At 39.7% G+C, this 27,118-nt stretch overlaps 1 protein-coding gene across 3 annotated transcripts in view; it reads right to left on the minus strand.

Annotated features, from left to right (window-relative positions):
* Positions 1 to 16,430: 16,430 nt before the first annotated feature.
* The window catches only part of nos1 (nitric oxide synthase 1 (neuronal)), a 60,669-nt gene continuing 49,981 nt past the window's right edge, over positions 16,431 to 27,118 (minus strand). For all 3 annotated transcript variants that reach the window (XM_088416225.1, XM_088416233.1, XM_088416239.1), the window contains 8 exons: positions 26,306 to 26,475; positions 23,273 to 23,483; positions 21,655 to 21,742; positions 21,442 to 21,563; positions 20,723 to 20,871; positions 19,890 to 20,084; positions 19,509 to 19,627; positions 16,431 to 18,531 (listed from right to left, as the gene is read on the minus strand). In XM_088416225.1, coding sequence (XP_088272351.1) covers positions 18,516 to 18,531; positions 19,509 to 19,627; positions 19,890 to 20,084; positions 20,723 to 20,871; positions 21,442 to 21,563; positions 21,655 to 21,742; positions 23,273 to 23,483; positions 26,306 to 26,475 — 1,070 coding nt within the window. In that variant the 3' untranslated portion in view covers positions 16,431 to 18,515. The remainder of the gene's footprint in view (positions 18,532 to 19,508; positions 19,628 to 19,889; positions 20,085 to 20,722; positions 20,872 to 21,441; positions 21,564 to 21,654; positions 21,743 to 23,272; positions 23,484 to 26,305; positions 26,476 to 27,118) is intronic.

Consider the following 27,118-nt stretch of genomic DNA (forward strand, 5'->3'; position numbering starts at 1 on the left):
TGGAACTTCCGCCTTTTTCTTCTTCGATGTTTTTAAACGGCAGTACTTGACGAGGGCGTCAATAGTCGGCCATCTTGCAACGGTATTGACGACCGCTCAGGATTCAGCTGATTCACCTTTTTATGGTCACAGACATAACACAGAAGTACCGTGTCTGCAAATAAGAATATTAGAATAAAAGTAAAAAAAATCAAACGTGACATTTGAAAGAAATATGAAATCGAGGCATTTTCAGGCTTGTACCGGTGACGTCAAAAGTACAACAAACTAACCAGCAGAGGTCAGTAACGAGCCGTAAGAGAATTTGACGTCAACCACACAAGAAAGTACTGTAGTACTATATAAGACCCTTCAGCATTTTTAATCCAGTTTTTAAAATGTTCCCCTCTTACTGAGCAGCAGACTGCAGCAAAATGAACGATCTGGTGTGCAAATGTAAATATAAAAGGAAAGGCAGGCAAATTTTTAAGCTACTGCTGAGGTCTTTGCTAATACTTAATAGTTTTTACCAAGCAACCAAAGTATACAGCTCCTGTTCACCGCATTGTCTGATCTTTTTTTTCTTCTTCAGTATTTATCGACCGTCTTTGTTTGTTTTGCAAAGAAAATGTAACCATATTTTGACATGAAAAACATTTAAGACTGTTTAACCCTTGTATGGTATTTTGCCTTCCACATAATTCTTGAAGTATTTTAGCGAAGGGACGGCACGTGACCTTTGACACGTTGTCACCGTCTGGATGGAATTTCAGCGCCTTGGTGTCTTCTTTCCATGCTTTCCCCTTTGATGTGAAATGCGTTATGTAAAGATCATAGGATTGGGCAATATACTTCACAAGGGTTAAGAATGTCTTGAGAACAATTTTGACCTTTAAGTGGAAAAACCAGGCAAAGAATGCACAATTTGAAAAGCGGGCCAAGTCTTTTCTTTTGCTCGTATGCTCATTGTTGACAGTGAAAGGGTAATCAGGAAGCTTTCCAGCAGTCGACGATTTATTGCCGGGAAGCATTGTCACAAAAAGGAAATAATCCAGAAAAGGCGCATTTCCTTACTTTTTGTGCTATGTTAAATAGACAATTAAAACACAAAAGAAGGAAAATGCGTCCCTACTCATTCTCGTCTATTACTTCTATTTTCCGCTTAACTAATCTTGTGAACTCATAAAAGGAGCTTCCCATTCTATTGCCCGATCGGCATCATTATCATCATCAACATCATCGTCATCATCGTCAACAACAAAGAATCCAATTTGCTTTGCGGTGTGTTTTTTTGCACAGTTGCCGCATCCAAAATTGTAAAGCCGAGACACTCTTCGGACACCTTGTGCCGGCCTTAAAAAAAAAAAAAAAAAAAAAAATCCACCAGCAACAATCCCATTCTTCAACAAAGCAATTTCACACTCGGATTCCGACTTTTATGCAGCCGGCTGATTGGCTTTTTGCCCCTTTTTTTCTTTTCGGTGGCTTTGTGGCGGCGACGGTTCACACTGCCTACAAAAGACATCAAATGGGACAGAATTCTGTGTTGCACTCTTTGATTTTTGTAAAAGAAAGCACACTTCTTTGTTCACGCTGAAAAAGTCTTCCCAGGTATTTTAATAACACATATGACTTATCAAAACACCCCAAGGATCAATATTTATACTTAGTACACTTATTTCCTGAATTATTTTTCATTTTCAAAGTAGGAAAAGTTCCGGAAAGCAGTTGAAATACTTCCTAAAAGTTTCTACAAGTACACTGTCCTAAACCTATCGAAATACTCATTTAAGGTCACCTCCACCTTTACATATTTTGAAATATTCCCCAAAATTGAGCTATTGATTTTTCTGTGTTGCTACTTTTTAAGGGAAGTTATTCAAGATGTTTAAATGTCATTTGAATTGACATTTAAAATCAATTTCACATTCCCCAAATCCCAGGATGCATTCCGCTTGATAATTGAAGAATCCCGACTTAAATCTCAACACTGCTTTGTTGTTGATAGTCAGTAAAGTATTTTTTAAAACGTTAGCTGCATTCACATAAAAAACAAAACATAAAAACTTACTCTTGCTCAAATTTCAAACTGTGATTGCAGGCATTTTAGTGCCTATATTTTTAGAGTCATCCCTTCCTGTTTCCATCCCCTTGGCTGTAGTCTCACGGAGTGATAGAGAGCCGCGGTTATATTAGCAGCGCCCGGAAGTCAAATTAGAGTGAAGCCTGCAGCTGACCAAACATGATAACAATTGGAGTTTACACTTGAAATTCCAATTTATTACAAAAGAAATCAAGGTAAGAGATTTAAAACCCTCTGCAGCAGAACTGCTCTTCTGCTCTATCTTCGCGTATCTACTCCTGCCCTCATTGGACGAAGGGCGCACAGGGAACCAATCACGTTTCCTGTAACGTCAGTGACAGGCTTCACTCTTCACCGCTAATACAGCTGCGGCTATCCGTGAGACTACAGTCAAGGAAACAGGAAGGGATAACAGTACAGTTATTGTATAAGGTTTAATCATTGAAGATTCAAGTAAATAAGTGTACGGCAGTAATATTTGTCATATGGAAGTAAAGTATGAATATTTTTCACTTTGACAAATTCAAGTACCCACATACACATGCATGAAAATTCACGGGGGTGGACTTAACAGTTTTTCACTTATCACAGTGGGGTTTTGGCCCCCATTAACCATGGAAAATGAGGGATGACTGTATATGGAAATTTTTCAATTAACAAAACAATGTATTAATGTTTTAACAGTCTGCTAATGGGTGGATGTAAATATGGATGGATATTTTCAACACAACAAGAACAGAATACTGCAGACCTAAAAAGCAGTTCAAACCCCAAATCAATATCTCGATAGCGTCTTCTTCTGTCTTGCTTTGTTTAATTGAGATATTATTTTGCTGAACACACACACACACACACACACACACACACATACACACATATATATATATATATATATGTATGTATGTATATGAAGGACCTAGTGGAATTTTCCCCAAGTAGAAGATGTCCAAGACAGATGGGCGATGCGAAATTGCAATTTCTTTTACCCTCCGGTGCCAAAATATGTTGTAATTATCTTTGCAAAGACACAATTGTTGCTCCAGCTGTCATTGGCTGGCGCGAAGATCACTAATGAGCCTAACTAAGCCAACAGCGCGCCAACATTGGATTTCGCACGGTTCCACGCCCGCTCCAGCAGGTCGGAGTCAAAGTGGGCATCTTCCCTGGCACTGATAAGCAAAGGCGAGCCCTCCTACGCGCCGGGGGAACGGCAAGAAAGAAAGTTGAGGGAAAAGGCTCCCGGCAACATGTCCGTATCAGAGAGGAAGTTGAAAGGGGCTCGCCACACGCCGACGTGACACATGCGCCACCAGATAGTCACGCTAATGTTGGCGGGGAGGAAAGGCGCGCATACTGAGCGAGTGGGCCTGACGCGTGGCGGCGGGAGCAAATTTCGGGATGAAAGGAGAATACGGCTGGCTATTGTCATTGTCGAGGATGTGAACGTGAATAGACGAGAGTCTGTCGTACCAAAGGAGCGCTGTCAAAACAAACTATTCAAACGCGCCAATGCGCCGAGATTAAAGTGAATCAATTACAGGCCCTTTGAGAGCGTGTCACAGGATAAGCTCCGCCGATCCTCCCGTACAGAAGCCCTTCGCTTACTCAACAGTGGAGCGAACTGCGCATGCTTGACAGGGGTTGGATGTAATCAAAAGCGGCCCGTTTTCTTTGATCGTATGCATGTGTAAAGTAATATCGGAAAATGCCAAAGGTGTCGTGAGTAATTCAATGCGATATTAAAAAAAAAAACAAGAAGGTTTTAGAGATGAACGGATTAATTGGGATCCATTCATTCCAGTACAAGTGTAATTTTTAAAATCACATTCATCTCATTTTTAATCTCAAAGGCTAGGTTCACACTGTAGCCTGAAGAGACACAATTCCTATTTTTTTCATCACTCTCTGATAGGGCTGCACGATTATGTCCAAAACAATAATAACGATTATTTTGGTCAATATTGAAATCATGATTATTATTCAAGTCACGTTTGGTCCAAGAGGTCTATTTATTTCCCCTTTTTTTAAACAAGCGGTATATTAACAAGGCTTCGAGGCTTGATACTTACAAATTAACAATAATAAACTGAAATTAATGAATAATAATTAAAACTAATTAAACCAAGACATGGCAAAAACCTGCCACACAAGGCAACACAGCTAACTTACTTAAGTGCAAACCTATGAAAAAAACGAAGCCTACTTAGAACCAAGCCTGTTGTTTACTTTTAAGCAAATTTTCATCCATTTGCAGTCAAAATGTCATTTGCAGTCATTTCAAACCGAATATATTCCAATTTTTTGCCAATCAGATTTTTCAAAATGGGTCTCAATTGACAGCTAGCAAGGTAAGTATTAGGAATCAGGTGAGAAACTCAACGCCATTTCACACTGGTAAATAATATATATCTAAAGGCTTTTAAGGTGGAACTGAAAGCTGAAATCTCGGGAGGGCGCCGTGAAGCCAACTTCAGCGTCGTCCAAGCTATTTTTTAAAATTTTAATCTTAACAGACTCTTCATCTCTCCCCAGTGTGCATGCTCACCAGGAGTTGTTTATGGTAATTCGGTCACCTGTAGTCATTTTCAACTGAATCAGGGGTTTGTGCCAGCGAAATTCCATCAGCAAGTCTCGATCGCATGGAGTGACTGAGCAAAGGGGGACGTTGCTGTCACAGCATAAATTGCCATGGCCCAAGCCCTGCAGTGCAAACCTAGCCTAAATTAATGCTTTCTGTGTGTTTAGTTGTTTGGGGTTGGAAAATAAAGGCCCGACCAAACCTTGAAGTAGGCGCAGATTGGCTGTCATCGTGTTTGGCGTAACCTGAAAAGCCTCCTGTTGTGAGTCGAAAGGCAAATTTGAGGAAGTCGTGAAAATGCAAGAGCAGGTGAAAGTTGTTGTTTCAACAAGTGGCAAACTTAAAAAAAAAACACCCCGATTGGACCTTTGTGAAAGGGGAGTGATATTATGTAATGAATAGTAAGAAGGACCTTGCTTACCGCAAAAGCAATTCAAGTTTAGCCTACCACATAAATGCAAAGCAGCGAGCTGCGACTGTAGCCACAGGTAACCATAGCGGCAAAGACAGTATTAGCAAACTAAACTTGAGAACACCCCATGTTTGAGTGATTCTTCGATGGGTAGGATGGATGGCGTTTTATTTTAATCTTAACATCGAATGAATTCCTTGAAAGTCGAAACTAAACGTTGCCCCAGCGTTTGGGTCTCATCTCGAAGCCACTTTTTGTTGTTGTATAGCAATCTTTTCACTTGCCACAATAGTGATCAATTAAAAGAAGAGAGGTCAATTAAGAGTTATAATTAACTGCTATTTCATCTCAGTTCATTCTAATTTATAAATTACTGAGAAAAAAAACTTCTAATAGAATTTTTTTTTAGGTTTAGATACATTAGATACACAATGTATCCAAACCTAAAAAAAAATTCTATTAGAAGTTTTTTTACGTAACGTCAGTGGGTAGAGTGGAGAAAAAAAACTTCTAATAGAATTTTTTTTTAGGTTTAGATACATTAGATACACAATGTATCTAAACCTAAAAAAAAATTCTATTAGAAGTTTTTTTTCTCATTAGATACACAATGTAAACAATGTACACAAAGAAAAAAAATTCTATTAGAAGTTTTTTTTCTCATTAGATACACAATGTATCTAAACCTAAAAAAAAATTCTATTAGAAGTTTTTTTTCTCAGTAATTTATATATTTATAATTTATATCTTAATTGACCTCTCTTCTTTTAATTGATTTTTAACAGCGCTACAAACAGTAAAGCAAGAAAAACATCATTTTTCCCCAAAGTGAGACACCATTAACAGAAAAACAATGGAAAAAAAAAATGCCAGATGTGATATTTCAACCGTACCTGAGGGGATTTTGGTGTTTGAACGCAAATGTTGTTCCCGACCGGCCGGCTACGGAGTGGAAACGAAACCCAGCGTTATTGTTTGGAATTCAATGCTGTGTCATTTTATCCATATGTAGCCCTACTATTTCCCCCCTGCATTTCCTCCCTCTGCTGGACATGAAAGCCAAGGATATTTAAATGACGTTGAAAACAAATCCTTCTCCAAAACCTCAATGTCAAAAGAAGGCAACACTCCAGTGGATTATTGACGGATTAGAAGATGCAGTGAGACTGGCAGGTACTGTGGGGCTCCATAGTGAAGATATTAAAAGTATTTTTAAAAGTCATTTTTAAATGACAGCATCATCTTTCAAGGTCAAACGTATGCATTTAAAAAGTTATAGTTAGGGCTATAATTAGCTACATATTCTCTCTTGTAGCAATTTAACTGGATATGGTGCAAGCAGTCTATCTAAAGCGCGGCTCAAGAACTTTCCAAAAAAAGTCACAAAGATGGACTTGAGATTCTGTTGAAATTCAGTCCTTTCGGGGTCAAACCTGGAACATTAAGCAACTTCAGTGTAAAAGTTCCGTTTCCCGGTAAATACATCAAGTCGGTGTGTTTTTCCAAACGAGCACTAATGAACGAGCTGGCCATCGGGTGGTTTACCTAATGGTGGCCTTTTCTGGAGCCGAGCCGGCGCTCGCTACTTGAATCTTTTGTGCGCGGCCGGAGTGTTGGCACACAATAGCGCTGCCCGCTATTCTACCCACTGACGTTACGTAACATCAAATGAGATCATCGGCCGAAAGAACGGCACTTCATACCTGTGTGAGTGTTTGATGAATACATGAGCGTGCCCTGTTTTATAACGCTGGTCATTTTTGGGGAGATGGACGACTGAAATGTCCTTTTATGGGATACTGATCAGCTGCTTTGTGTTCTTCTTCCGCGTGGCCCAGTTACCATACACATTTGAATTGTTATTTGTTGCACTTTTGTTTACATTCCAGACAGCACTCCAATGTTTTTATAGCATTTACAGAACCTTTTTCTTTTTTCAGTGATGTAACCCTTGTGAAATATCTTTTCAACTGAGTACCCCTTAGCCAATGCAAACCATTTTTGGGTAAAAAAGAAAAAAAGTCTTAAAACATGCCATCAATGTCTGATTTATTCAACTTTGGAGCCTTTCAAACTTCATTTGTATTGGTCCACAAAAAATAATCGACCTAAAGTGTCCTTAGACCATAGAAGAAATCTGTGGTAAAAAAAATACATAAATAAATATTTATTTAGTTATTATTATTATTTTTTTATAAATGAATAAATATTTTTTCACAAAAAATAATCAATATAAAGTGTCAGACCTGTTCTAATAATATTATATATATATATATATATATATATATATATACAGTATATATATATATATATATATATATATATATATATATATATATATATATATATATATATATATATATATATATATATATATATATATATATATATATATATATATATATATATAAATATTTGTCCACAGAAAATTATTAAATATAAAGAGTCCAGTTTGGGGGAAATCTGTTTACAAAAATAAATCCCTCGTGAATAAAAATTTGTCTACAAAATATGATGAACAGAAAGTGTCGGAACTCTTCTCAAAACTAAATAATTACAATATTTGTCCAGAGAAAAATATTAAACATAAAGCGTCCTGTTTTGGGATTACAGTAGAGATCTCTTCACAAAAATAAATTATTTACTTAATTATTGATAAGTATTTGCCCACTAAAAATGATACAAACTCAGGGAAAAGGCTTTGTTTTTGTCATGTGAAATGTAAGTGCAATAAAATAAGATTTTTCATTATTTTGTTTTGTTTCAGGCACTTTGATGCACTTTTTTCTGTTTTAGACTAAGTTGTAACCCATATAAACACGCTAAAACATAATTTATAGTTGTTGAAAATGGATTTATATTACTTTTTCTTTTGTTAATGTGAAAAAGAACACAGTTTTATGATACTCTTACTAATTCAGTATAGATGTTGAATGGGGGGGGGGGGGGGGGGGGGGGTCTCTTTCCTAGGGGGGCTTGGTCCAATATAATTGAGATCTAGTGGCTGACAATGAAATCACACCCAAAATAAAAGGGAAATCGTTCCTGAATGTAAAAACAAAAATGTCGTGAAATAAAAGAAAAACACTGTGGTTGTACCCCTCTAAAAAGATTGAAAAAAAAAAAACTGAACATATGAATTTATATGCGTCAAAGCGAGTACGCAGGGATGCAATCTAATTTCATATTCTTGAATTCGGCCCCTGCTTTTTGTAATAAAAAGATATCTATGTAGATAGAAGTGATAGATATCATTTAATCCTATTTTCACATCAAAACTAAATAACTGTAATGAAAAAGTATGAAAAAGACTAACAAATTAAAAATCAACAACTTGATTGCACTTGCAGTGATTCTTTCCTCTGCGAATCACCAGTCTGAGTGATGTACGCGCGCGACCCAATACTTTTGTCTCGGATGGGTGGGATGTGGGCGCACCTGTAACGTGCGTTTGAGAGTGTCGGCGTCAGCCCAGCCCGGACTGTCAGCACCATTATTTCACAGGTTGGAGCTGACGATGGAAGTGTTGGTTGCCATAGCGACCGCCGGCGCTTTGCTGCCCCGCAAACACACGCATGCGTACGTGCCCACGCGTGCGCACACACACACACACACGCACACACACACACACACACACACACACACACACACACACACACACACACAGCACTTTCTTTTTTGTTCATTTTTCTTGGGTGGAAAAAAATGTTGCAGTGATGATGAAGTTGCGCATTTGCGGAGGCGTGCAGGTCACCAACTCAACATTTTATTTCATGATTACTTTGGGAGTGTGCGGCTAATAAAGGAGGAAGAGGAGAGCTGGACTCAACTCAACTTGTAGCAATGCACCGTGACAAATGGTTGACTTCTTTTTACATCCAAAAGACAGTCAAGGATATTAAAATGGACTTGAGACATGAGGTAAGTCATGCAAGAAGTGTGAAGAATGCGCAAGACCTGACAAATGTCTCAAGAAGACAAGGGACATGATCAAAATGAGACATAAAAAAATGAGACATGACATACCTTTTTGAGGCATGTGAAGTGACACTTGACAAGATGTGCCATGAGACATAAGAGAAATAAAGAAATACAGGCTGTCTTCATGAGATGTAAAATGCCAAACATTTGAGATGGAAGACATGAGACACATGAGGTGGGTGATAAACAAGACATTTGCGAGTATGAGTAACATATTGACAAACTGGATTTATCATATGAGACCTGACAGGAGACATATACAGAACATATGAAATGTGACATGAGATAAGACACATTACAGATGAGACATGAGAAGTGATGAGACAAGGTTCAAGACAAGAGAGAGAGATGAGAGATTAGAGAGACGTGATATGAGATGTGAGCCATATGAGACCTAAGACATGTGGTATGTCCAGTGAGACACATGATACATTTTTGAAATGACACAAGAGAGATTAGGTACATGAGAAATGAGACAATGATGTGAGACATAACCTATTAAAGACATGAGAAATTAACCCTAACTATATCTGACCCTAACTCTTTGATACAAAGGACACGAATTGGACATTTGGGGCAAAAGGCATGAGAGACATGAGAAATATTCAAAATGAAATATAAAGACACCATACAGCAGACAGGAGGAATAACATTTGTGCGATGAGACAAGACCAACAAATGAGACACGATATGAGAAATGAGATACGATACATTTAAAACAAGTTGGATATTTGGGGCAAGAGACATGAGAAACAATATTTTAAATGAAACAAAAGAGAAACATGAAACAGGAGACGGGAGATTATATTTGAAACAAAAAATGAGAAATTCATGACACATAACATAAAAGATGCCTTATGACACCATGTGGAATGAGACACACAGAACATGACGCTTGATATTTGAGACAGGAAACACATTGGACATTAGAAATGGAAAAGACAAAAGACAAGAGGAATTCTCAAAATGAGGCGTGAAATAGACAGTCACATGATAAGAGACACTTGAGACATGAGACGCGGGACGATCTACATTGACATTGGAGGCAAGAGATTTTAGAGACAAAAATAATTGAAATGAAACATAAGATAGACATTAAATAGAAGATACGACATTTAAGACATGAGACAAGACATGAAACAACAGAACAAGACATGAGAAATGAGACATTTGAGACAAAAGACAAGAAATACTTGAGGTGAGGCATGAAAATGCTTCATGAAATATGGCACATGAGAGATGATGTGGAGTGAGACACATGAGACATGGCATAATATTTGAGAGGAGAAAAGCAATGCAGTTGAATTTAGAGACGAGAAATGAGAGAAAAAGCACAAAATAATTCAAATTGAGACATGACAATCACGTGACATGAGTTATTTGAGACAAAATTTGAAACATGAATAAGCGACATCGTAGACATGAGAGATTTTGGACAAAAGACAAGAAATACTTGAGGTGAGGGATGACATGACATGAAATATGACCCATGAGACATGACGTGGAATGAGACACATGAGACATGGCACTTGATATTTAAGATGAGACAAGCCATTGAGACATTGGACACTAGAGATGAGACATGAGAGACAAACACTTAAAATTAAGACATGACAGTTACATTGCATGAGATATTTGCTACAAGACACAAAACGTGAAACATGAGCAATGAGACAAGTGAGACAAAAGACATGAGGAATATTTGAATTGAGACATGAGTCACACACGAAACATTTGGGACAAGAGATGAGAGACGTGACAAGAGAAATGAGATGAGCCATATGAGACAACAGATGACATTTTGGAGAAGGATCGCATGAGACACAGGAGACAGGAGGATGACGAATGGGCATGAATGATGTCTTTGCTTTGCGTCCAATGTGTCCAGCGAGGCGTGCAGATGGCCTGACGGACTTTGCATGCAAAGTGTTTTGCGTGTAAGTAAGTTATGTACATACATGATCCACTGCCTTGGAGAGACACTTGCCTCGCCGTCCCGCGAGGACGGGGACGTGACTCGGAATGAATGAGCGCGTTACTCGTGTCAAAATGCGACAGCGAATTGAATCCGTGTTGCTTTTCCAGACTTGTGCAAATGGCAAAAAACAAGCCGTCTTTTCTGGGGTTAATGGGACAACTGCGTTGTCAACTTCTGATGGTCCCCAAGGCACAAATTGGGACAACTGCGTTGTCAACTTCTGATGGTCCCCAAGGCACAAATTGGGACAATTGGACCAAAATCTAAGATGTCCCTGAGGTCTTATGAAGCCATGTGACACTTAGTATACATGAGACATATGTGGTATGACGTGAGACACACTTAAATCAAAGATGAGACATATGAGGCAGTTGACGGATTTGTGAGACCAGTCAAAAAAAAAGAGCAATTTTTAAAAAACAAAATTAATTAAACCTCTAATTACATGGTTTTTTTTTTATTTGACTGTATCTATTACAATTTTGCTTCCTTTTAAGTCAGACCAGTTGACAAATAGGAATTTAATAAAAAAAAAATCACCCCCCACCAATAAAAAAAAAAAAAAAATCAACTTTAAGCGTCCTCTTTTGGGATGCTGGCAGCAATGTTTTCATAAAAATAAATCATGAACTTGACAGGTAACGAGTGGTGGCACGAGACAAGTTTGGTCAAACAATTCTAGTAAAGCTTAAAATAATGAAATTAACCTACTGAACATAAAATTTGTTTTATGAACTTACATTTTCCTGAAACAATTAATTCAATAATTATTTTTCAAGGATTTTTACATGTTTGTTTGCATGTTTTATTTAAAATCTCGAGTACCCCCTGAAGTTCCTTCAAGTGCCCCCCAAGGGTACTCGAACAACTGCTCTCCTACCTGGGTTTTCATTTATGACCATACTGTTATCTATTGCGGGTTTACTTTACTATTTTTCTTTCAATTTTGCTTCCTTTTAAATCAGGTCAGTCAGAAAATAGGATTTTTTTTTGTGTGTGTGCTTCTTTTTTCATGGTTGCTCTCTTGTAAGGTGTTTTTTTAGTTTGTGATGACTTTTTGTTTGCTTAGGTTTCTGTTTGTGTGATTTGCGATTGAGGGCCACCGTACCTTATCAGGCTTTGTCTTTAACGTTATCGATCCAGCGATATGACAAGGGAGCTGTCCACCGCAGCCATCACCGTGTCCTTATGGCGGTTATTTTCACCTCTGTCTTCCCCCCGGTGTCGGCGGCACCTTCCCCCGGCGCGTGTCATCGCCCACACGCCTCACCTCCTGTCGAGATCAATTTGGTCACTTTAAGCAGGTGGCCGCGCAAACAATTGTGCGGTAAAAGCCTTACCTGACAGCATTGCGCGCCGGAGAAAGTCGCCGTTTTCTTCCTCAAAGTCTTTTTGCTGCACGGCAAAGGGGTTATTTTGGATTTGGGGATTTTGAGGGGTTACATTGGGTATTGCTATATTAATATTATTTTACCACCCCAAATATAATCAATATAATGTGTCAGACCTGTTTAAAAAATAATTTTAAATATATATATATATATATATATATATATATATATATATATATATATATATATATATATATATATATATATATATATATATATATATATATATATGTAAATAAATACTTGTCCACAGAAAATTATTAAACATAAAGAGTCCTGTTTTGGGGAAATCTGTTTACAAAAATAAATCCCTCGTGAATAAAAATTTGTCTACAAAATATGATGAACAGAAAGTGTCAGAACTCTTCTCAAAACGAAATAATTACAAGCAAATATTTGTCCAGAGAAAAATATTAAACATATAGTGTCCTGATTTGGGGTTACAGGAGAGATCCGTACACAAAAATAAATCATTAACTTAATTATTAATAGATATTTGTCCACAAAAAAAAATCAACATAAAGTGTCAGCCCTGTTCTCAAAAAGAAATAATTATAAATAATTGTCTGCAGAAAAATATACAACTTAAAGCGTCATCTATTTAGATTACAATAGAGATGTGTTCACAAAAATAAATCATGAACTTGACAGGTAACGAGAGGTGGCACATGACAAGTTGGGTCCAACCGTTCTAGTATGGGGGAGAATCTGGCTTGAATTTGTATTTTCCTGAAAGAATGAATTCAATATTTTTTTTAAAGGATTTTTGCATGTTTGTTTGATTTATTTAAAATCTGAGTTCCTTCAAGTACCCCCAGGGTTACCAGTACAAAGAAAGTGGCAAAGAAAAAAAGCTTTGCTAAGGCTCAATACATTTGTATTTTTGTTGCTATTATTAGCTGCATCCGCAGCTGGGTGCTTTGCATTGATGTGGTAATCAAAATTTGAGTTGCTTCTGTGGGAAATAAAGGAAGTGAGATCAATTTCCCACGTCAAACCAGCCCCTAGCGTGTTCCTTTTTGTTGAAAGATCGCACGTACCGCAACATAGTTGAAACGTTTGATTTAATCGAGACAGAGGAGCGTACACGGGATCCCGGACCACTGGAGTTACCTTTCCGCGGGCCGAAGCAGAAGTGGCAAAGTTTCACCTTCCACTTCCAGTTCTTATACACTTTTGGGGGATGTGGTCTCACTGAGGAATGCAGGTATGCGCGTGGGGATGGTGTCATCAATGGAGCCATCAATCCTGATTGGCAGCTTCTTCTGATGGCCTTTTGTTCACAGTCGGATGCTAATTCTCTGTTGGAGGAAGCCTTTTGTTTCTTCTGTAGGAGACAAGCGGTCTGGATGTCTCCGGGGCCAATAATATCCCCGCTTTTAAACCCATCTCACTTCGTGTTCATTTTTATTAGAATATTACAATTTCCCGAACACACTTACGGATACATTGCATTTATAAAAACACATATTTCCATGAGAAGCAAGCACCTTTTATAATGGAAAAAAAAATCAGTCTACCCTCATAAGAGCTGCCATCAGAGCCTTTTTTTCTCCTTTTATTTCAAGGTAAGTTTACCATTTATCCAATCCACAAGCCTCACATGCTCTTCCTTTTTCGCGTCTTCTGCCACTGACCTTTTGCTCCCACTCACAGCAGGAGCCTAACGGGTTATGCTGAACACAATGACAGCCAATCAGTATCCACTTCAGGGGTGTGATTGCCCTTTGTTTACCAAGCCCCAACAACTCGTGTACAGGAAGCCTGACGTACAAAAACGGATATAACCAGCATAAAGAAACCAGGTTAAAAAAAAAGCTTAACTATGAATGTAATTGATTGCTTACAAAATAATTATATACTTTGTATATTATGTTATTATGGAGGGTGTTTGACTTGGAAAAAATAAACATACTGTATATATACTGTATTTTGTCACTTCCAGTTTCCAAAGTTTGTGATATTCAGACCACTGCAGCATCAAATTGAGACCATTCCCGCTCCCTAAATAGTGAAGATATAGTGAAGAAATAGAAATAGTGAAGATATTCAAAATAAGTCATCAAATTCAAAATACTCATCCACATACCTCCAATTTTCACTTTTCTTGATCGATCCCAATCATTTCAACTGCAATCATTTCTGCCCATTTGCAATCACAATCACAATTTCAAAATAAAAGCCTTTGTCCTTTAACAAAATTATGAATTGAAAAATGAGCTCATTCATGGAGTCAACCTCCATCGATAAAAATTGGAAGGGCTAAAGAAGTCTTCGGGAGCCTTATGCTTACCCGAATAGGAAATCAGCCATTTTCTTTAAGTGTTGAATTTGGTGACATTTTGGAGGCTTTTATAGGGGTAATTGTAACAAACGTTTTTGCAGAGAATTCACCCAATCATCTTCAAATTTATTCCAAAGGTGTTTAAGATGAAAAGTCATGAACATGTGTTTATTTTATTGCACGCCGTCACCGTGCCGATACGTGGATGACCAGGGGAACAGCCTTTGCTTCTTTCTGTGTAATCTCCTTGTCAAAGTCTGCGGCTGTAATAAACTTTTTCAATTATCGTCACTGTCTCTTTAAAACACATGAATGATGAAGTCATTTTTTCCTAGACTAACCTGTAACCTGCCCTGTAAAGTGTAAAATTGTGTTGATTTACATTGCTTTTTCCCTTCGTTTGTTAAATTTTAGGTATACCTTCTATCAGGATCTTATGGATGGTTGCCATATAGTTGAGTTGATACAAGAACTTGGATGGACTCTTCTCACAAGATCGCCGTGTGGCAGTAGGACTTCCTGTCCTTTTAATTCCCTCCACTTTGCTTCGCTGTGGATGTGAGGAGCTTGTTGCCGTGACGACCGCTCACTACCACAAGTCTGGCATCCACGCAATCTACAGCGAGCTCGTTTCGGAGCCAGGCATCTACTTGCCTTCAGCAAGTCTTGAAATCTTGATTTTAGGTTCCTTCAGGATGTGAAAAGTTTCATTGGCTTAGGTTCTGTTTTCTGGCTTGCCCAGTTGAATATAAATACATTTTTGTGTCTTCAAAAAGTCTCCACTAGCTTTTGCTGCTTGTGTGTACCTCCAGTTCATTGTCTTGTTTTGTCCTCAACCACAGAAGAACATTTTTATTTGCCTTCAAAGAGTTGGGTATTTCTTGCTTTAGGTGTTCTAAAAGTTTACCTTTTCACTTTCACGCGTTTATTTTTCGTGAAAAAGTGGACCCCCGGTTTACGACGTCCCTGCCTTATGTTTTTTTCACCGTACGACGTGGGCCGCAATGTCTTTTTTTTTCCCTCGTTACACCATTTTTTTCACGTTACATCAAAAACAATAACTTCTCAAACATGGCGGTCAGTGTGCGTGCATGCATGCTCATATGTCACTACAATGCTGGTCTGCTATTGGTCGGCGTGACGGGGTCACAAAAATAGCTGCCCAAAGACGTGATCTCGTTTGAGCGTGCTTTCAATATGGTATTTTATTGTGCATTTTAGTGCTTAATTCAATCGAATGAGTGAGCCATGGGTCCCAAGATTGCAGTGATGTTAAAGTAGGAAGATGATTAGTATGGAAATGAAGCTGGAGGTAATCAAGAAATACAAAGAAGGCTAGGCTAGGCTACCCTGGAAAAAGGCCATAACAAGCTCGTCACATCAAAGGTAAATAAACCCTGTCTATATTAATTGTATGCATGTATATTATATATAAGAATCTCTTACTATACTATTTTGTTCCCAATTTTCAAAATACAATTATGTTTTTACCTGGGGTTTTACACACATTAGCTAAGCTTAACGTAGGTTTGGATCGCTGGCAAATTCGGCGAATTCTTGTTACGGATTAATCTTGTAAACCGGGGGCCCGCTGCATTGACTTCTTGATGACAGTCATCAAAAGCTACGTTAGGTTTCTGCCAATAGAACACTTGTAGACAAGAACTATAAACAAAGTGAAAAAGTCAAAAAGAAAAATCCAAAATTGAAAGATAAGAAAAAGGAAGCACAAAGGAAGCCTGTGTGTATTTTGTAAATGTTATACTTTATTTCGTATGTAAATGTACAGTCTTTGCAGTAGTATTATGCATTCAAATGGAATTTGGTGCACAGAGGTGATTCCTGGGCGCAGAGAGAAACGCAAACAGAAACCGGACCGAACGATCGGCGTCATGCCTTGTCGTCTTCTCAGCAGCAGCAGCAGCAGCAGCAGCAGCAGCGAAACGCACACAAACCGAAGCAGCCAAGAAAGCAAAGAACCCAACGGCCCGCCGCGGCTGGACAAAGTCACGACAGTGCTGAGAGACTTTTATGATGAATACAGAAGACACCAGATCACCATGCATTGAGCTTTGTTACCTTAAAATATGGGGCAGACCCCGCGGACCCCTTTTTTTTTTTTTTTTGGGTGGAGGGGCGGGGCAATGATTTTGAACGCTTGCACTGACATAAAAAAAATGAAGATACATTCTGAGAAAAGATCTTGTACTTTGAATATCGCTGTCATCCGGCCAAAACCTCATAATGTATTTTTTTCTCTCTAAAATCTATGCTATTGGTCAAGCCACACGTATGGGTTATTTATTGATTTATTTTACAAATAACAGATGACTAATCTCAAGAGTTGGATGCAGCATTCTTCATGATGCTAACGCTAACGAATGAACACATTTCTGCCTGGCAGTGAGAATTTATATATATATATATATATATATATATATATATATATATATATATATATATATATATATATATATATATATATATGCTGCTCATTCAATGAGCAGTTTCTGTTGTTTTTCTGCTGCATGTTTGAGGCTACGGACTTCACGCGGCACTCGCAAAACCAAATTGGCTTTTTTCATCCGTAAAATGTCAAACGTTAATTTAACCGCAGTTTGCTGTGATGAGTTGGTGCGATGCTAGCTTTCAAGCTAACTGTGTTAAGTGGCGAATGGAAAGCAGGTGTACCAACCGACATCAAAAAAAAAAAAAAAAAAAGGTCACAACTGCCGTAATGTGACGGGAATCTTAGCCTTCATTTTATTATTTGAACTAATATTAGGAGACAAAAGTATAATTTATGAGAAACCGGTAGGAATTTTTTTTTTTTTTTTAGGAAAAGGTACAGCCTTTCCACAAGATTTTAATAAGAGACGGAGGATAAAGTCTTATTTATAATAACTTTTAATGCTTTGAGATAAAAATAATCAGGAAGTATTTAAAAAAAAATGAATAAAACCTTGTAATGAGTCTATATCTGCAATATTACAGGTGTCAAAAATCCTTTCCCCCCCTAAAAAAATCAATATTGAAAAGAAAAAAGTATGGGAGAAGATGGGAGAGTTATTTTTTTCATAACAGCGTTGAAAAAAAGTCACTTATTCAGGAATGAACGCGTTCTGTTAGGATATAAATTAATTTATGGAGCGGAAAAAATTTTCATCACTGTTTTGGGAATAAGAAGGCTGAATTATTTTCGATGATGCATTTACGTCAGCTGGGACATATCGGCGTGCGTATCCATTGAGAAAACATTTGAAAATATGTTTTTCTATTTTTTCAATGACACATTCACATCAGCTGCATCCTTGCATCAATTTTCTCAGTTAAAAAAAAAAAAATAGCACTTTTGATTTTCTTCTGACGGTGCATTTGCGAAGTCTAGAAAAAAGCAGCGTTTGGATTCTTTTTGAGGGCGCATTCACGTCGGTCGGACGGTTCCGGCAGGTTCCGACATCCCATCATGCTTTGTCGAAGAGCCGCCCGTGGGACTAAACAATCTGCCGCACACATGCACTGTGCAAACATCAAAACAAACCCAAAAAGACGGCGGTAGCCTTTTGCGCTGCGGCACAGTAACACGGACTACAGATTACAAGTGGATCTTCTTGTCTCTTGGAATCATGCATGGTCATCATTAAGCAACACGAGGCGCACGCAGAACCACTTAACGTCTGTGCAGCCCACAAACATAGTATCAAAAAAAAAAATAAACCCACATAGAGACTGTATCTTTTCTCCAGCTTGTCTTTTTCAGTACAAAAATTGGCACAGTTTTGTGGAACCAGTGCTGCTGCATCCTGGCCTCGTCGGCGTTGGCGGCGGCCTACGAGCAAAAAACCCTGCGAGGAGACGTAAATGGAGACGTTACTCTCTTGTTTACTTTCATTAGGCAGAAAAAAGGCTCTCCTCCAACGCGTATCCATGGCGACGCGCTTGTCTGCTTAACAAGATAGGAGGAGATACTTTTCATGTGGACTGGCCGTAAGAAGTTCAGAATTTCGCAATGCCTTTTTGCTTGAGGAGCGATTGATGTTATCGCGAGGAGAAGCATGCGGTGCGGAAACAAGTCACAACGTTGTGAAGAAAACGGAGGAAAATTAACTTTGTTTGTATTTTAGAAAAAATGTTTTTTTTTCCAGGTATTATGGGCTGGGAGCGGCGGAGTCAGTTGTGTGTTAGCAGCATTTGTTAACCAAGCTTGTACCGCATTATTTTCAATAAAAGAAGCAAGCAGACCGAACCAACGTCTGAATCCATCCGCGTTCACAAACGGGGGCGTTGAGATGAGATTTATTCAGTGTTAAGAATTTATCAAGCTCTCCGGTTTGTATTGTTTACTTACCCGTGTTATCTTATTTTGAAATATCTGCTTTTAATCTGGCGGGCCGCACTGTATTTCCTGCTTACGTTAGTCATTTAGCTTTTAGCGGTGTTTGTGTTAGGTAAACTTGTTACCTTCTTGGTTTCAAGAAAAGAACTTAGCAGACTGACCCAAAGTTTGAGTCCATCCTCATTCACACGCAGGGGCATCAAGATGACATTTATTTTGTGTAAAATTCTTCAAGCCCTTTTGTCTTTAATCTTCTATTATAGCTTACTTTAAAAATGTGCGGTTTTAATTTGGAAGGCCGCGCTACACTGTATTTCTGTTTCCTGTTTTTACCTTCCTGAAACTGAGTGGCTGTCTCGCGTCATGTTTCAGGTCTCGTAGCACCAAACACGTCCTATTATCAGTTTGACGTACCGATCCCTCCAAAATGGTCAGCTCGCCACTGGTATTATATGTAAATGTGGTTCACGGGTGTGTGAGACGTACTCGTCGGGGTCTTTCTTGCTCTCCTCGATGTAGGCGATTGACTCCGAGCGCAGTCGGTTGGTGACCTCGTACGTGCGCAGGGTGACTCCAAAGATGTCCTCGTGGTAGCGGTTCTCGTCCTGCAAAGATCAGTGTGTCGTCATCATCAATTGTTTTAATTAAGAAGAAAAAAAAAACAAGGGAATTGATATCAGCCAAAACAACGGCATTGTTCTCCCAAATAACGCCAAAAGCAACCACGATACTTTATGAGCTGGTTGCGGCCATTCTCCGATCAGGAAGTAAAGGACGGCAAAGGGAAAGATTTTGCAACAGTGAGCATCTCCTCCAAAGCTAGTTTACGACGCAATAATTGCGTTATAAGGCTTCCTGCGCTCGTACCCTCAGCTTGCTGATGAAGAAGCCGGCGTCCTCCAAGCTCATGTTTCCGTGCTGTTTGACGATCTGCTGCACAGTTTTCAGGACATCTCCCGCCATGGTGACATCTCCGCACACATATATGTGACCACCTTCCTCGCGCAGGCAGCGGTACACTCGTTCCGACAGTTGCTCACGCAGGATGTCCTGCACGTATTTCTGGAGGAGAACAACAAGGGGCAGCAAGAACGCTGCAGGTCAGCTCCAGGCTACAGAGAACGCGTGCTAAACTCCAACGTAACATCAATGGACCGAACTTAAGAAAGAAACGCAAATCCAGCAGAGATTTGCATTCTAAGATAATGTACCAATGCCAGGAAAATGTTGCGGCCCTGAGAAACAGTTGAGGTTTTGAGATATAGACTAGACCTTTTCTCAACTAGATAGTTATGTCCAGTCCTTGAGGGATAGGTTTTCAGTTTCTCTCACAAACACACCTGGTTCAAATGATTGGGATAATCTTCGAGCTCCCACAGAGCTTGCTGATGAGCTAATCATTTGAATCACGTGCTCTGGGGAGAGGAACCTGGAAAACACGAAAGACTCCGCGGAGAACTCCGTGGAGGACTGGGGCTTGACACCTGTGGTCTAGTCCCAAGTGAACCTTCTAGAGAGAAAGTACTAATCTTGGAACACGGTCCTTATTCCAGGAAAAGGTTCTAGTTTCAAGTTAAGGTTCAATGGAATGGTGTTGGTAGTTTAAGGGGAACAACTCATTTGTTTTGGAGGCAAGGAAATGCACATTCAGAACTTTGAAGTCTGTGCCGCAGTCCAACTCTCCGTGGGGTATACAGTACCTTTGGTTTTCCGGGTTCTCTCGAATAGGCGGTGTAGAGCTCCTTGAAGACCTCCTTGTTCTTGGCCTGAATGGTCTCCTCCTTGTAGATGTGGTCCATCTCAGACTGGCGACATCCAAACACCAGAATCATGGGCCACGCTTCCACACCTGAACACAGACAGGCACAAAAGCACCTTTTAAAAGGCGCACTCGCAACAGCTTCCCCTCGACTTCCGCTGGTGCCTTGTACAAAAAACGGCGAGAGAAGCTCCCCTGTTTAATGCTATTGTTTATTCATACCACTGGGTCATTCCATGACAAGTCATAGACCGTTGAAAAAAAACTCTACTGCATCATTCACTAGCTTTGAAAGGATTATTATCACTTAAGATATCATAAATACCGCATGGTAGTTTAGAGTGCAGATTCTGATAGACGGGGTCAGAATACATGAATGTGGGAAGGTCTGTGCTTGCTTTAAAATAAAAGCGGTCCTCTAAATTTAGTTCAGAACTTTGTGTGAGATTCTTGGTTCTCAATAGTGGACGTGGCCCCATGGAGTAAAAGTTAAGCATTATAATGTTCTAAAACTCTCCCAGGAGACACTCAGGAAAACCTTTGCCACCAAATGAACTTGGCCGATTTCTATTTCAGTTAAAGAGTTTGGTCCGTGTGATCTTTCACATCTAATTAATACACTGACACTTTAATGGATTATTACGATCATTTTCTTCTGACCTTTGTGTTGAAGATCAAACATCCTTTGCTGCCAGAAGCTCCTGAAGGGCGCGATACCCGTCCCGGGACCCACCAGGATGCAAGGTGCTTGGTGGTCTTTGGGAAGGCGGAATAAGGGTGCACTAAACGTATATGAACAAACAAACCAACCTAAGTAAAAGCAGGACAAACGCGAGGATTTGCGTAATTTTGCTGGGTTCGTTTCAGTTTTACCTTCGCACAAAACAGGGCACCATGTCGCCTTTTTCGATCCTGTTGAGCCATGACGAGCAAACTCCATGGTGGATCGGGCCTTCTCCGTCTGTAAAAGATCACGGACAAGGTTGGCTTCACCCCACCTACTTGTTTATGTCTGCTTTGAGCTCATTATGACTTTGCATTTAATTAAACGACATGATTTAAGAGTCGATGAGATTAATCCTGAGAGTCCACTAGCTGAATGCTAACATACAATGAAAACAAGCTTCAACGTTGGGGTTGTCTTTGAGCAACTGGTCTTTCAATGCGAATCCATCCTCAGTCGTGAACCTTGTCTAATTTATGCACGACTGCATGATACTGACCCCTGGTGGCCCAAGGGCACACATCCAAAGGACCAGACTAAACAAGCAATCCGGTTACACAAATTGTTTCATTGTTGACATTTTATTGTGTTTAGATGCTCAACAAATAAACCAAGCATCAAGTGGTACCTCCACTAAAGTGCAAGTGTACACGGTGAATAAAAAAGGTACACGTGTGCAATCATGCATATTGATTAACTGAAAAAAAATATTTGAAAGGTCATTCGATTACTGGAATACAGATTAGTCTAATACCGATATCAGGTATTCATTAATCATAAGCTGCAGTCCTAATTACGCTGTTGCTGAAAAAAAGTCATGTTTTTGGAGTAGCTGAAAAGAACAATTGGCATTTCCATTCTTTTCAGTTCTACTTGACAACCCTGTTCAGCAGGTCCCAGTAGCAGACAAGCCCTCGTTTGACTTCCAACGAGCATGCCGTGCGTCCTTGGCAGTCCGTCAAGGCGCCGATTACACCGGCTTTGTTAAGACTTGGCCTCCAGACCAAACGCAGTTAAATCATTGTTTTCACTCGATGATAAATATTATTCACGCCCTCAGGCACTTTTGGAAAGCGCAACGGTCGAATGTTTGCACGCCTCAAGCTATTATTCGTATTGTGGTGATGATGAGTATTACTAAAATTAAAGTTTTGATTGACAGCGGGGCAGATGCAGTTCTTTCTTACGGGGCTTGAATACATTTCTCAGGTATTTTTTTACCATGCAAGACCAGAGTGTAATACTGCTATTTTGTGTTATGCATAGAAATAGGTTATTGGGTATAATTAAAAATAATTATTGAGTATTAATCCTTCTGCGCCATTGTTGTATGGTGTACCAAAAGGTTCAATTTTGGGGACCCTGCTGTGGAAATTGTATTTTTTGCACCTGGGTTCCTGTCTGGAGGAAATTAAAGCCTGGGAGGTAATGAAGTTGTTGAATTTCAACAAAAAGAAAACAGATGTTATGGCTAGTGGTACCAGTGGTATTATTGACTTAGTACCCTTGGTATTCTACCGAAAATAAATAATTGAGTTGAGGTGAGTAGAGTGTTTTTGAAAATGGACACTAAACTAGGGTGACTACACTTCCCCTTTTAAGATGAACAGTCCCAATTTTCAGCCTTGCGGCGCAGCTCCAGACAGATTTGTTTCATCTTTTATTGATTCATTTTGGCTCTTTCAACATTTTGGGTTTCCGACCCCTGGCTAGAGTATTGGTATTTACTTGCATGAGTGATGTGAAAGGGCAGCCGGGGCGGTTTACCTTTGGCCCGGTAGGAAACAACGGCGACGGTGAGGTGGATCTCTCCAGGGTGCAAGTCAGGTGAAGAGCTGATGGAGTAGTAGCGCGGCTGCAGCAGGGGCAGCTGAGTGAGCAGCAGCGTGGACGGCATCTGCACGGAAGGGAACTCCTCCAGGACCTCCACCAGGGTGGGCGTGTTGTACCACTTCCACTCCTCGTACTCCTGCAGACCCTGAAACCACACAGCAAAGCCAATACGGCGCACTTGAGCCTTGCTGGACACAAATTGGTGTTGCCATGGCGCCCACTTTTTCGCAGCAAAGCCTATTTTACAAAAGTCTTTACAATCTTCAGATACACTCTGTGCGCATGCGGGACACTTTTTCTTCTTTGCCATGGATTTCAATGCGTACCGCATTTTTAACCGTTTGTTATTTTGGGTTTCTTTATGATATGAGGTGAAATTGCCATCTAAAATTAATCTGGAAGTTGACCAACACAACGGAAGTGGATCCGGTAGGATATATGAGATTTAACAGTTTCTCCGGAGGGACCCCTTTTGATGAGTGTTATTTTTGGGCGGGCTGGGTTTATCGGATTTAAAGCAATAAGACGCGCAACTGTTGCGTTTTCTGGCCTAATCCAAACAGGTTTCCTCTTTTAGCCGCGCAAACACACGGAGAGAGCACAGAGAGCGGAACGCGGTGGCGTCTGCCAACTGTTTGCGTGTGTCATCGACATTTGGAAGGTGATTATTTTAGGCGGCCAAAAGTCAGTTGCGAAAGCAAAACATTCGACACTCTGCTTATACAAGACGCGAGCAGCCGGCCGACTAAAGAGACAGCGGTCCTTTCAAGTCTACAATTTGTTGCCACGTTAGCATTTCTCACAAGCCGCTGCAGCATGAGATGTGGGTTGCTACATTCGGGCTAACTGCTATACTGTACTGGAAGCTACAGAGAAAAAAAAAATAAGAGTAAAACCGTCACACAATGCAAAGAGTTCATACCAACTGGGGATGGTAGAAGGTTGATTTTTGCATTGATTGTATCACATGTGTCATGTTGTCACAGAAAGTACACAAAGGAAAGTCTCTGAGTATCTTAGGAAGGAATAAAAAGCTAGAGGAACAGTTGTATGACCAGTCAAAATCTTGTCCTTTTATAAAAGACATATTAACACATTGACTCAGTTTGTGTTCATTGCCTCCGATCTCTATTAGTGATAAATCTGACAGTCGGTTAACCAGACATTCAAGTTTACCTGAGACAGTTGTGGTTTTACTATGAACGTTCTGGATTTGAGCCTTTTCTCCCATGTTTTGATTGATTTAGACAGCCTGATTGTTTTGTTCCACTTGTAATGTGTCATGCTTTTTTTTCGTCCGGTCAGCTAGCCAATGGCTACTTTTGACCATTCATGTGTATGTCAATTACACAGTTGTCAAGCTGATTAATATGCTAAACCAATTAAACATGAATTTAACTGTTCCAAAACGACTTCCAGCATCTGTGTCTAAGAATCATGGGAAATGTCAAACCTTACGCAATCTGAGTATTTCAGGCGATTTGATTTTCAGTTTAATGAACACTTTGTTTTTTTTAAGCGCTTGCATTCAACAACTGATAGCTACGTGAACAAGCAAACTAAATGAAGTACTGAATACACTTGTGCGCAGTAGTTGAATCGAGTTGACCACTCAAACAGGATGACACCTCAAACATCTATGGAAATATTCATTCAACCCATCGACGGCAATGACTAATCAATCTGCACATTGCAGGAGGAACGTGGAAACGTTATAATTATTAAACCAAAATCATAACCTCCAAATGTCAACTCAAGTTGCAAAAATTTTACTACATTGACACCAAGCTGCATTGGCAAAAAGCTTGGATGATGCTGAGTACATTGACTAGTTTAGCACTGCTGTAGAACTGTCAAGATAGCATTTAGCATTCACTAAGTTGATAACACAAGGTTGCTCGCCAGACTGACAAGTGATTACCTTTGTTATGTTTATATAACGTGTGAATTTATTGCATATAGACTGCTCTTTTAACTTTTCACTGTAACCGCCAATACTGAATTAAGATTAACATTAATTAGCTTTAAAGCTAGTTACTATAACGTGCGTTAGCTTTTAACGCTAGCAGCTATAACTTTGAGCGAAGATGGAGATGGTCAAGTCAATTTTTAGGCTAGCCATTACTTTGAGAACGCATGCCATTTGTGATTAAAGCTAGAATTTAAAAACGTGGCATATTGAGTTTTTTCTACGTATAACCAACAAAAAGGTCAACATCGCCTTTAAATAGGACTTTACTGAAATGCCTTCAACAAGGAGGCAAATCTGTGCCACGTGCACAAAGGATGCGAAAAGACGGCTTCAGTTCACATGTAGTTCATACAAAAATAAAAACGGAATGAGGCATCGCGCTTTTGTTTCCTTGACTCAATATGGATGGCTTCCTTTCCGCGTCTTTATACATTAACAACAACGGCACGGATACGTGAGTCACTGCTCGGCCTCAGCCAGAGTTTTTTTTTTTTTTTTTCCCCCCTCTGTATACTGCGAACTGTGTGAGGCGCTCCCGGGACAAGAAAATGCGAGGATGCTTTCCTTTCAGTGGCCGTCAGTTCACAAACACTGTTTATTTCTATCAGGATCAAACGTAGCAGCAATGAGAATGATTTGTAATGTTGCGGATTTGACTTTTTACATAACGCCGATCACGAGTCGGAGGCCAAATATCCCCTCAGGCGAAAGTAGTAGACTTCACGTGGATATTCAGGCGTGGAATTTTTATGGATCTATTCACGACAGAGATCTACCAAATTGTGAAATTGGCCTTGAGTGAATTTTCCAACACTGCACTACAATGAGCCAACTTCAAGGATTCGCGCCCACAACCACTGCCGCATGTAATTTGAAGATGAGGTTTGTAGATTGGTGAGAAAGAGCTTCAAAAAACACATTCCTTCTCCCGAAAAAATAAGAAAAAACATGTAAACTTTATTTTAGAGTTTGCTTGTCTATTTTTTGGAATTTACCTTGCTGAGCACTTCCAGCCGCTTCTTGTGTTTGTCGTTGGTGGCCAGTGCGGCAAACTGCTGCAGAAGGACAGGACTGGGTGGCGTGGTGATGTCCAGGAAATACTGGAAGGCCTGGAAGATGGTGCAAGGGGGGATGCGGCTGGCGTTGGTCCAATTACTGATGACGCCTGTCGGAGTTAGGAAAGACGGATCTTAGGGACACATGAAGCCTGACATCATGAGCTACCGTGCGCAAATTTTCCTCATGACGTCCTACATGTCTGGAGGACATCATCATGAGACAATTTTTTTGCCAAAAAGTACAAAAAGGCCACAAGGAAGATGGCTTTTGACAGTAGAGGGCCCTTTGAAATTCCAGTTGAGAAAAATAAACGTCTATGGGAGTAAAGGGGTTAACTACATTGCTTGGCCAACTGTTTACAGTGATCACTGTTTGGTCAACTTGCTCTTGTATGTAATCAACCCAATGTTCCGCCAGACATACGAAACATGCTTTCCATGCTTGCGAGCACTTCTTGGCAATGTGTTACCATGGTTACATGGTTATTCTCCTGAAGCGCAAAAGTACACTGGAGTGTTTTTGTAGATTTTCTAAAGGGCCAGAGTTATTGCATTTACAGTGACCGCCCGGCTACGATGCATACAAACTTTAAGTTTACAGCTGTGCGCAATCGGTGGAGTATCAAGTTATGTCACAAAAATGCTGGGCGGCACTGTACTCAAATAAAATACTGTACATGCAGGGTAATTACCATTGATGACTATGGCCGTCTGTTTACTGTTACGAGTATACTCGTCAATGGCAGGGAA

This window comes from Hippichthys cyanospilos, chromosome 1, assembly GCF_059441005.1.
Source record: "Hippichthys cyanospilos isolate Australia breed blue-spotted pipefish chromosome 1, RoL_Hcya_1.0, whole genome shotgun sequence".
Classification (NCBI taxonomy): domain Eukaryota; kingdom Metazoa; phylum Chordata; class Actinopteri; order Syngnathiformes; family Syngnathidae; genus Hippichthys; species Hippichthys cyanospilos.